Source organism: Phasianus colchicus, chromosome 16, assembly GCF_987193195.1.
Source record: "Phasianus colchicus chromosome 16, bPhaCol1.hap1.1, whole genome shotgun sequence".
Lineage (NCBI taxonomy): Eukaryota > Metazoa > Chordata > Aves > Galliformes > Phasianidae > Phasianus > Phasianus colchicus.
Window position 1 is genome coordinate 11,544,382 of NC_143451.1, and position 12,062 is coordinate 11,556,443.

Sequence of the window (12,062 nt, forward strand, 5' to 3'; positions counted from 1 at the left end):
GCTTCAGAAATAGGCTGCTGTTCTGATCCCCCAGCAGGGAGAAGGGGCTCCCACAATAGTACATTTGGAGGAAGGCAGGGAATTGCTCTCTGCGATACATCAGAGTTTGAAATCAATCCAAGAATTAGTCTCTCCTGTGCAGCTGTACTGTGTGTTTGTCTCGGAGCCATCATGGCAGCTGACGAGAGGCTTTGTGATAAAGAGCCTTTCATTTACTGCCCATTTGGGTTGGACAGCTCAAAGCAAAAGAAGCTTCCAGGAAACCCTGACAGACCAAAATGGCATAGAACAGTTTGCTTACATTCAGAAACAGCTACCAACATCTTGACAGCATAACCTTACAGCATAGCTTTAAGGTTAAAGGTCTTGATCATAAAATGGAACGACAGCAGTGATTCTTTATTCCAACTGGTTCCCTTCAACTGCTGCATCCTACATCTGAATCACAGAGCTGGTGAGAACCCGTTTTTGATGACAAAGGATGGATGGTCTCTTGAAAGCTGTGAGCTGGGTGCTGTGTGCAAGAACTCCTTGCTTTGAGGTTTATATAGCCATCCTCCTTAAATAATTCCTGACATTTTCTCCAACAGTCAAATGTAAACAGCTTGCTAGAGAGCCAGCTCTGAACAGAATAGATAGGTACTGTCAGCCCTCTCAGAAAGGCAGCAAACAAACCTCTGAAATGTCACAATCTGCTTCTAAAGTGATGGGATCAAAACTGACATTGGAGAACACATTCCTCAAGCTGTTAAGGCAGCTGGATTGCACTAGGTGAAATTTATCCAGAGCTTAGGATGTCAGACCATGCAAGGAAAACAAACACATTTTTGCTTTCATCCCAAAGGTTGTGTACTAACAAGTCATCCTTGTTTAGTGCTGAATTTTTGCTCTGAAATGGAGCTGGGGGGTGGAAGATGATGGAACGACATGCTTTAGTTGAAATGTCAGTGCCCATTGAAGTAAAACTGTGGATCTAATGAGTGGTGTCATGCCATATGTCACATTTCTTCCTGTAGTTCCTTCTCAGCATACCTGCTTTGACCTTTGGTCGTGAGGCCTTTCAGACCAACGGAGGTGAAAAAAAATATATAAATAATTTACTGTTTAAAATTGACTTGGTAATTGGTGATCAAAGAGATGTCCTGGAAGCGTGAGAACTCCTTTAAACAAACTCAAATCCCCCTGCTCTAGAGTTTTTGGTTTTGTTTTTTTAAACTGTCCACTGCCTTTATGCAATCTCATCTCTGGACTTACTCACTTGATGGGAATGTTTCTGTGTGTAGTTCAGTACTGATGGGTGGGGGGAAGGGAGGATGCTCATCTTTTCATGCTCCTACTTCGTGTTGTATGTTCACCCTCATTCACTCCATACACGGCAAGCTCTGTGTCTCCTGCCCTTGTCTTCCTGCTGTATAGCCCTGATGAACTTTCCCCCTTTGTTCCACTGTGTGCATCTTCTAGTTGTTGCAAATGGTATTGTCAATAGGAGCAGACACAGAGTTTTCAGTGAAAACTCTTCAGGAAAGCTCTTGTATTAGCATATTTTGTTCTTAAAGAAGATGACTAAAATACAGATATTTATTTTCTGAAGTGCTCAGAGTTAAAGAAGAATCAGGATGTTGAATTCTAAATAGGCTCTCAAAGTTCTATGCCATCGTCTCTTGAAGGGCATGTTTGATTAGATGTGCTTTTGGGTGACATTTAATCATGCAAAGATAGACTTGTCTTAGTGTTTCTCAGCTGTGGGATATGTTTGGCTGTGAACAAAACTCAACAAAACCTATTTATTGCTGGCTGCTTATCAAAATGTATATGCACAATGCATTCCTCATAGGAGTTGAACCGAACCTGTAGAGCCATGCAGCAGAGAATTGTGGAGCTTATCTCACGAGTGTCCAATGAAGAAGTCACAGAGGAACTGTTGCATGTGAATGATGATTTAAATAATGTCTTCCTCAGATATGAAAGGTGAGACACCTTTTCCACCTACTGTTTACATTCATTCTGGGTTTTCACTTGCAGGTCAGTTGATGATGTTGGCTATCTGGACCTGTGGGCCAGCATATAACAATGTAGAAAACCAGTGCACAGAAAGCACTTACAAAGTCTTTCTGTTGTCTTTTATGACAATATTCATGTTTCAGTTGTTTTTTTTAATATTATCTTGTTTGTCTTTTCTCCTCACAATTGCATTCTTGTAGAGAATATCTGTAAAATGCAGGACAGTATGGTGCAACACTCTCTGAACTGGCAGACACTTGAGTCTGTAAGTTCCTACCATGCGTTGCTGTATGAATGTAGGAACCAGGGAATGAGAACAGCACAGCCTCAGCTGCCAGTTCCACTTCCTAACATAGGCTCTGCAGAAATGCCTGTGCTGCTTCCTGGCTTGGGGAGGCTACCGACAGCTGTCTTCTGATCTCCGAGCTCCCAGCTTCCAGTTCTGGTGCGAGGGGAGCTGCCTGATGTGCACGAAGCCTTCATGCATGGAAGGGTTTTGTTTTTAAATAGTGCTTAACATCTTGAAAAGGCCTGGCTTGCACAGAACGGAGGTTTTGAAGAGTCGACGTGCAACGACGTGGGTCACAGGACTTGCAGCATGTCAGACAAAGGCGCTGTCAGCCACATCTGCTGCAGGAGTGACACGTGATACGACAGTCTTGGGAAAGTTTAATCTTCCCCTTAATGACAGGCCTGGGGAGTGAGGCACTAAAGAGCACCCTTTGTTCCTTGTTCCTAGCATAGAGCTTTGTTTCTCAAGCCTTTAAAAATAAATTAGACTCTAGATCTGTGAATCTGTGCTGTCACAGCAGAGGCTGGAAAGAAGACTCAGTGGCCTCAATTTTGTCTTTGATTTAGCCCTTCAGAGGAGATCGGGGCAAACTTTGAAACAAATGCTGACTTTTTGTGTGAAATGGTGTGTGTTTCATGCATGAGCATGATCCTACATGGGGCAGAGAGTAACAATCACTAAGGCTCAGTTTGGTCACCCTGAATATTTTTCTATGTTATTCCATCTGCAGCTTTGCTGATTGTAGCTGACGTATTTGTAACCATTATACGCTGCAAGGTGAGCTGAGCAGTGCTGGCAAGCTATTTATGGTAGAATAGCTGCAGTGGTCTGAGTGCTTCAATAAATTCCAATTCTCTGTTGTTCCAAAAGCTCCACATTCATCACGTTGATTTCTCTTATGGCTCCAAAGCTCTTTCAGTGATTTGAGCAGGAGCTCTGGCCATTGCTGTGGAGCTTTGGATGTAAAAGAATATGTGTGATACATCAGCCTGCTGGTGAGAAATGGGAGGTGGGAGGTGTCCTAGGTTTCCAGCCTAGGGAACTGGATTTCCACTAACGCCAGACACCCACAGCTTCCTAAAATTGAAATTTGGGCCTGAATTTGTTTTTCTTGCCTTTTAGGTCTAAGTCTTCCTCTGTTACTTTATGAAAACACTTTAGTTTGCTTGCGATTCTCCACTGTGTTTTTTTTGTTCAGCTGAGAGAAAACCCAGAGTATTTTTACTTTTTACTGAATAGAGAGGTCATGTGTTACTACTTTAGAATGAGGAAAAACTCTTAACTTCAGAAAAATGATGATAAAGAAGGCTGCCAGAGGAGGTAGTTCCCTCTGCTTTTTGAGTTCATGCATGCTGAGTTTGCATTTGGGGTCCTATGTGTACATATGGGTAGGGAAGAAGTAGAAAAGCAACCAGGTCTTGGCTGGCTAGACTTCCTCCCCTAAGAAATGTGAGGGTTTTTATGTAACCACGTTGTTGTTCGTTCTCAGATAGCACCGACCTATTTGAGCACAGATTCTGATGATCTTCGAGTACGTGTTAGGGAACGATTTTGTTCAGCATTGTTTCTTTTGGTGCGTTCTGCTTGGGGTAGAGCTGTGCTAGCATGTATATTGCTTCTAATTTACATGTAGTGCAGCAAGAGGGAGCTGTTAAGTGGGAGTAAGAGTCACTGCGGTGCTCAGCTTATTTAGCTGGGAGCATCAATCTTACTGCAGTTGCTTCTGTCCCTTGGCTAACAGAGCAGTCTATCAAGAAGCACTTACTGGAAAAAAAAAAAAAAAAGAAAGAAAAAAAAAAAAGAAAAAATCCTACAGTGTTTTTCAGGCCTGTGTGTGCTGCAAGATCAGATTAGGCAACTTAATATCCACATTGCCAACAATGCAACTTCTGTAACTATCCTCCCTTTGTCCTCGCTTGGAGTTAAATCTGTTAAGGATCTCTCTTGAACCAATGAAAGCTACATTCATTAACCAGCATGCCATGACTTTGTTATAAACAATTTTTTTCATTGTTTATTGGTGACTTTAATATTCCCTTTTGATTTATTATTATTTTTTTTAAACAGGTTTGAACGATACCGATCAGGACGTTCCACACAAAATGCCAGCAATGGAGTAAGTGCCTAACTCCATGTGTTACATTAGTAGCTGCACCATACCAGTCCTACTGGATCAGACAAAAATTCAGACCAGCCTCGTGTCCTGTCTGTGGTGGTTAATAGTGGGTACAGAGAAAAGAGTATAAGAACATGTCAGACTTCTAGCTCAGGAAATCAGTGCTCCAAAACATCTTTGTGTTTACAGTTCTTGATGGATTTTCTTTCATCTGTTGACTTTTTTGTGATTGCTTTTGAGTCTGTGCAGGCTTCTGACATTCACAGTGGTCTGGTGCAAAAAGATGTGGAAGACACAGACAAATGAGATAAATCTGAAGAGATGTAGATGACCTCCAGGACAGTTCCCTGTTGCCCTTAGCAGTCAGACTGATCTATTTATTTTTTTTTACTGGCTGACCCTTTTTTTTCCTACATTAATCTCTTTAGTATCCAAGGGAGTAGTCCATTTGGCAGTATGGAAAAAAGGTCTTTTTGGGAAGCAGACATAGTTTTTTGGATTTTAATGTTGTACTGCACAAAAAAAAAAAAAATCTCTGGCACTTGTAAGTTGTGTTGTTTTTATGTCCCAACAGGTTCTGAATGAGGTGACAGAAGATAACTTAATAGATTTGGGTCCTGGCTCTCCAGCTGTAGTGAGCCCTATGGTTGGAAACTCAGCACCACCGTCATCACTTTCTTCACAGCTTGCAGGGCTTGGTGAGTACCTGGTTTAATAGTGCTGATGAACATGAGGCTGTAATGCATGGACTTGTTCAAACCTGACCAATATGTGGGTCTTGAAGAGCATGCAGGAACAGCTAGGCACATCTTGAGTGTAGGAGCAAGTTTGAGCTGTTGCTGAGGTCCCTTGACTGACCTGAACATCTGATACAAGCTCTTCCTGCAGCTGTTGGGATTTACAAGGAGGCATCTTCCTTTTTCACTCTGCACCTTTTGACTCACCTCTACTTTTGCTGTATAACCATAGGAAGTTTTGGTTATGTGGCTTCCAAGTTTAGGAAGGCTTTCCCATTTGTATGCCCTATAGTGATCTGTAATTGGGAATAAGCATGGCACAAAAGGGAGGGATTTATTAACCAAAGGGGAGCATGAAGGAAAAGAGACAGATCCAAGTTTTCAGTCATGGTAAAACTTGTACTACTATTCTTGTTAAGGTTTAGCACTCTATGGGGTGAATACAGTGAATATTCTGGACTGTTCTCCTGCAAATAATACTTGAATTCTTTGAATGAGAGGTCCTATGAAACTGATGGATAGTTTAAATTAAACCAAACAAAAAATTGCTTGATGTGATCACTTGATTTGATTGGAGGTTCTCTGCTACAGCTGTTAACTAGATGATGTTTATTTGTGTGTTGTTAATAACTTCCTCTATAGCCTACACAGTTGTGGCAGCATTGCTTGAATGTGGAATACTGTTTCATTGGTCCACTTCTTTTGCAGACCTGGGTACAAACAGTGTCAGTGGCACACTCAGCTCCCTACAGCACTGTAACCCTCGTGATGATTTCGACATGTTTGCACAGACAAGAGGCAGTTCCTTGGCTGAGCAACGAAAGAAGTATGTTGGAGTTTATCTTTAGTGCTGTTTGATTCACGGCCTTACTATTTTCTAAGGGCATGGATCTGAAACTTCTTTGTTTCATTCCAGATGGTAAAAAGTAGTTTTGATGTATGTTTTTGTGCTGCTTTTAATCCGGGCCTTATCTTCCTGGTCTTTATTAGTATTAGCAAATGGGGAAGTTCTTGCTGCTGGCCAGAGCAGACTGGCTGGGTAATGTTACTTGACTGTCTTAGTTAATGAGTTCATTAGAAACTTGGAAATAAACTTGCATTTACTTTTGCTCTCAAAAAGGCTTGTCACTCCATCCACCTGGCCAGTGCTTAAGGTAGAGGAGCATAAACATCTTTCATATGAAGGTCATGGATATACCTTGGCGGCTTGAAAACAGAGTTAACATCAGTTAAACTCTCCCTTTGGCCCAACGATGAGACTCTCGGAGGATGTCAAGGCAGTGTAGCTTGACTGGCTGTCATGCTGTCTCTAATTTGTTTATATTTGTAGGGCTTGCATCTCTAGGGCTGCAAGTCTGGCAATTTCGTGGGTATTTAACAGGCCCAAATATTTTAATGTAAAATAAATCTGTGCACTTATTAAGAAATCCTTTGATCCTTGTCAAGTGAGATTCATTAAAAGCAACTGAGGTAATTTACTTTCATATATTATTTCTTGCTGCCTCCTGGTTTCAAATTCAAGAGGGCGTAATGGCTACCAGCAGTCAGAGCAATGCTTCGTCTCAAACCAAGAAATGTTGTTAAATAGGTCAGCTGAGACTTCAGCAGATATTCCAGAGCTGATATGTTTTCGATAATTTCAGCTGGCAGGCTTATTACGATCTTTCATTTGCAGCCATCAGTACAGCTGTTTGTACTGCTTCAGCTGTAGTGTCAGTGCTGAGATGTGCTCCACTGTAGAGGCATACGTTACCACTAGAGATTTCAGGCTGAGAGCCCTAATGTGCATTCAGAAAGGAGAAGCATTGCAGAGAGATCTAATGGAGTTCCCTCTGTCTCTTGTGCTAAATGAAGCACGAAACTAGCTTCCCACACTGCACCTCTATCTCCTTCTGCAAGCTAATAGAACAAGGAGTGCACATCAGGCCGTGATTTCACAGGGAAAGATTGCTGTGTCTTCCTTGTGTAAGTGGAGCAGCAGTGAGGCAGTGAAGATGTGAGTGTGACATGCCACCATGCCTAAGTGAGAGCCTCTGCATGCCCAGGAGAAGCCAGCACTCCTGCACAGCCATGGCTCCTCCCAGGGGCTGGTGCTGTGCTCTGAGAAATGATGCAATTGCCTCTGTCACCTGACTAGTACGTGTCCTTTTTACACAGCTTTGTAAGGAGCCTGTTAAAAATCCAGCCTCTGCAAATAGATGAGCCAAGTCAGTGCACTTTTTCATGTGCTTTGCTTTAGTTCTTACGAGTGTTTCACCTGCCTCCAAATCTCTCTCTGCCAGTTTCCCTCCTCCATGCATCAAGGTTTCCAAACATCAAGCTTGGTAAATCATAGTCTGTAATCAGGCCTTTCTTCACAGTCCTCTGCTACCTCTTGGATGTGCCTCATAACCTATTTGCCTCCCTCTCATAATGTCAGTCTTCCCCTTTTTTTTCTTCAACAAGCTGTCTGAGAAACTGCTAGCTAGTTTTATACAGAGCACACCCCTCTTTTTAGAATATGTGTAGTGCACTTAAGTCTTTTTAGGAAAAAGAATGTACTTTTTCAAGAGAAGTTAATCAAAATAGCATGTGCATTCTCCATGGATGACTGTTGGGCTTCCTTCTAGATCTGTGGTTTGTTCCTTTGTTGCAGTGTGACATATGAGGACCCACAGGCTGTCAAAGGACTGGCATCCGCCCTGGATGTTCGGAAACAGAACACAGGAGGGGTAGGTCATTGCTCTGTGTTTTGTTATCTGAAGCTGTGCGCGGAATCCAAGCTGCAGACAGCTCCTTTGACTGAGTCTTCTCATTCTGTATTCTAGTGACATGCTAGTACTGGCTATTTTGAAATTGGTATCTAGGAGCAAGTACTTACTCAGTAATGATTGCTAAAGAGCTGCTACTTAGCACACCAGCCTAAAAGCCTTCAAAATGAGAGTGGGTAAATTGTCCTGTGTGCTTGCAGCTTGCCTGAGGGGTCTGGTTCTTTGACTGGAGTTGGTGCTGAAAAGAATAAATAAGGAACATCCTCTTAATGCTGGTGTGCCTCTGTTTGCTTTGATTTTGCTTATGAAAGTAGGTGCAGTCTTAATCTGCTAGACTTTGCTCAAAGTGCATGGGCAGGAGCAAGCGACAGGAAGAGAAATTATTCAGACTTTTAATGCTTTGCATGCTTTGCCACAGCTGCCTTTGCATGCAGTCTGTTCTGCCCCTGGGCAGGGACCCATGTGCTGCCACCTCTCACACCACCTGATCCTTAAAACTCGTTTCAGAGGATGAGCTTGGCCAAGTTTGTGTGTATGCCTCTGTGAAGACAGAAGTGGAAGGAGCTCTGAGGTCATCCTTCAGCCCTTTCTACCACCCTACTTCTTAAAATTGTCTTGTACACAGCAATAAGTTTTCAGATGATAAAGAAAGCACAGTCTTTCCCTATGCAATTTCAGTCTGTGCTGACCACTAGGGAGCACGGGAGAGCCAGTGTAGCACGGGGGAGAGGCAGGGCAGCCTGGGCATGTCTCCCTCCATGGAGAACTGCCTCCCCATGCCTTGGCTGATCCCGCCTTGCTTCTCTCTTAAGTTGAAATGGGAGTGCTCTGGGCAGCTGACATGCCTGGCAGCCTCTGCTCTGAGCCCGAGAGAATCTGTGTTCTGAGCCAGCTGGGGTCGGATCACAGCTGCCTGCATTGGCCATAGTGCAGTGGTTGCAGGACTTCAGCATTGGTTGCCCAAGGAGCACCCCCACCCCACAAATCTGTCTGTTTGTTGCTGTCCCCGGCGACCTGCCAATTGGGTAGTGTCTAACCCATCCCACAAAAATTCGTGCCAGAACAGTTGAGGGAAGGAGTGGTAGCATAGGGAGGCAGGGGCAGAAGTATATCAGGGAGAGAGAGGAATTCCTGACATCGGTGCTACAGTCAGAGCTCCCTGTGTCACTGTGCTCTGTTACTGGGAGGACCTGGGGAGCAGTCTGAGATTCTGTTCTTTGTTCCTGACTAATCGAAAGCAAGGGGCTTGAGTTAGCTACTGGCCAAGGGGGCCATCCGTGTTTATTAATGCTTCTGTTCTCAGGCAGTTGTGCTTGAGGCACCAGTGTGATGTGTCATTCACAGCAGTGTAGCTGCTGCTCTGCCTGAAGTGTTATCAGTTCAGATGGCTGTATCTAAGCTAATCTGATGGGTCAAAGTTTTCTGGGGAGAAACACTTTATGGGTTGTGGAACTTTGGGCTCTGAGATGGTGTAGGGACTTTCAGCTGCTTTTCAAAGGTCCTGGTGACTGTATCGTGTAATAAGAATAGCTCGTTCTCAAATGCACTCTTTCTTTAATTAGTAAACACTACTGTTCCTCAATTGTTGTGAGGCTTATGGGTGTCTCTTCTTAAAGGAAATAAAAATTAAACTCTCCTGAAGTTAGCAGCCGCAGCATGCGTAGGGAAAAACTGGCAGTGAGCAGTAAATGAAAGACGTGCGTTACTGTGGGTAGGGAGCTAATTTAAGAAGAGCTCTAGGGTGGAACCAGAGCTTTGCAACACGTTCTGCACACGTTGTCTTCCAACAAAGTTGTGCAGGGGTAAATTTCAGCACATCTGACATTTCTAATGTAGTCATTCTCTGAAAGATCTGTAGACAGACGGCCGGTCACGTGGCATTAGCTGTCTTTTAATATGATTTAGCAGCTGGAAACCAAACAAGCTAAAAATACCCTGAATTCTTAATATTGCTTTTCCACGTTGGGAATTGCTTTTGTTGCCACAGAGTTGTTGCGTGATCACAGCTGGGAGGAGAGGTGTCCAAGAAACAATTCTCACTGTTATGCAGATAGCAGATAAAGTTGGAGTGATTTTTTTTTTTTCCCCTCTGTTCTTTTTCTTCCTCTCAGCACGAATACTGAGACATAAGAGATTGCAGCTGATCCTCCACTATCTGGTGTAATGGGGGCAGGTGAGGTATCCCACGTAGGATGGGTATCTGCACACAAACTCAGAGCAGTGTGCTGAGCCAGCCCTGCTCTGCAGGGCCAGAGGGAGCCAGAGCCACTGGTGGTCCTTTACCCTCGGAGGTGGGCAGTGGGAAAGGCTGCTGCAGTGCTCTTGCAGGCTGCCATCACTTACCTCCTGCATAACACCTGCACTAGAGCTGTTGTGCTGGTAGAGTTTGAGGCAGAGTCTGTTGAGATCAAGAGGATAAGTAAGATTTGCTCTGACTTACAGCATTATAAACAAGGGAAACTTCACAGCACGTTTCCAGCAAAGTCTGATTGATTTTGGTAGGTGGTATAGCCTACACTTTCTCTTCTAAGAAGATGACAAACATCAGCCTCACTTCTAGTCAGGCTTTTTTTTTAGTTTTGTTTTTTTTAATAACAGTGTGGAGGAAGTGCTAAAATTCAGTGAACTGTCTGTAGGAAGCACAGGGCTCGGGGCGAGCTCTGCCCCTCCATGGACACAGCTGCCAGGCAGCAGAGGAGGATGCGTGTGTGCATGTCTGTGTATGTGAAGCTTTCAACTTGCTGCTGTTTATATTACTTTATCAAGAGTGTTGCTGTGGTTTCTCTCTTTATGGACCTTTCTGTTCTCAACACAGAGGAGAGGTAAAGGTGGGAACTCAGACATGGAGCCCATAGACAAGTGGCTAATTACACAAGGAATGGTGAGGACTTCACCAGTGAAACAACTCCTACTGCCCACCCCAACCCCTTCACCTAGAATAACCATCCTCCATTCACCTCTCACCCTGCCCTACTGAACCACTTGAAATCAGACAGTACAAGGAGTTTGTTTCCCACCTATGTCATTACCTGGGGCAAAGGGAAAAATTTACACCAATTTCTGGTTTGTGCAGGATAAAGGCCTGTAACCAGCTGAATCATTTGTAGAACCCCACAGCACCTTCAGAGGGGTCTGGGGGGTCAGATTGGTTCCTTATACTGTCTTGATTTAATTATGCAGTATCCACTTTTCAAGGGATAAACACAAGTCTCATGCATTTTGTTCAAAAAGAGAGCACTTTCTCGATGCCTTTAAAGCAGACTCTTCTGGTAGTGCTTAACTTCACAGTCTGGAATAAACATATGTAATTTCAAGTAATATTTAATTGAACTTAGTAATGCAGGGGTTCTTAAATATGGGAAGAGGAGAATGGGAGAACTGCTACCCAGTGTGACATCTTCCACCTCAGTCAGGGAATTACACAGACATCAGGATTCAGGCTTTAAAAGGTACAGTAGTGTTCCTGGATTTAAGGGTTTAAATCCTGTGTCTAGTGATGACAGTGTTCTGATAACATCAAGCTTCTGGAAATCTCAGGATATGTGCACATTTTGTGTCCTTCCTTAACATGCTTGCAGCAGGAAGTCTGAAAGGGTGCTTTAAGTGCAGGAGACAGAGGTAGGTTAAAAAAAAAAAAAAAAAAAAAAGCCTCTGCTGTGCCTTAAAGCCAAGTTCTAAGGGTAGTTTTATGTTTTTGGACTGCATCATCCATCATTTTAAGTGTTTGAGAATAGTAGCAGTAATGTTACCTACTGTAGAAAGTCCTAACAGTCCTATTGAGGCAGTGCTGGCTGCAGCTGGGTTCGGAAACACGCAGTGCAGAACACTCTGGTATTGGTACACACTTCTGAGTATGAGGCTGAGTGCAGGATGCCTGTGGAGCACAGGAGTGCCTTGCTCCAGGGAGGGCCTCCAATGGCCCAGACTGTGTCACCAGTGCTTAGAAAGAGAAACATCCCAGAAAACTGAAGGCTAAGAACAGTCAGAGCATGCAATATCAGAGCGCACCAACTCGGTGCAGATGCACTGTACCACTGCTAGGTGTCCATCCATCATGAATAATCCTGTGGTTGAGATAGGTCCTCTTCTTTGCCTTTCCACTGTTTACAAGAGCAGCCCTGTTGTTCACACCCCTCACACCACTGTTTTATTGAAAAAACAAACAA

At 43.6% G+C, this 12,062-nt stretch overlaps 1 protein-coding gene across 6 annotated transcripts in view; it reads left to right on the forward strand.

Moving 5' to 3' along the window:
* TOM1L2 (target of myb1 like 2 membrane trafficking protein) overlaps positions 1-12,062 on the forward strand; it is a 51,373-nt gene that overhangs the window by 27,111 nt on the left and 12,200 nt on the right. For 4 of the 6 annotated variants that reach the window (XM_031606740.2, XM_031606742.2, XM_031606737.2 and 1 more), the window contains exons 8-13: positions 1,835-1,968; positions 4,361-4,409; positions 4,984-5,107; positions 5,855-5,972; positions 7,782-7,857; positions 10,712-10,777. In XM_031606740.2, coding sequence (XP_031462600.1) covers positions 1,835-1,968; positions 4,361-4,409; positions 4,984-5,107; positions 5,855-5,972; positions 7,782-7,857; positions 10,712-10,777 — 567 coding nt within the window. The remainder of the gene's footprint in view (positions 1-1,834; positions 1,969-4,360; positions 4,410-4,983; positions 5,108-5,854; positions 5,973-7,781; positions 7,858-10,711; positions 10,778-12,062) is intronic. The other 2 variants (XM_031606739.2, XM_031606743.2) reach the window with 1 other exon arrangement.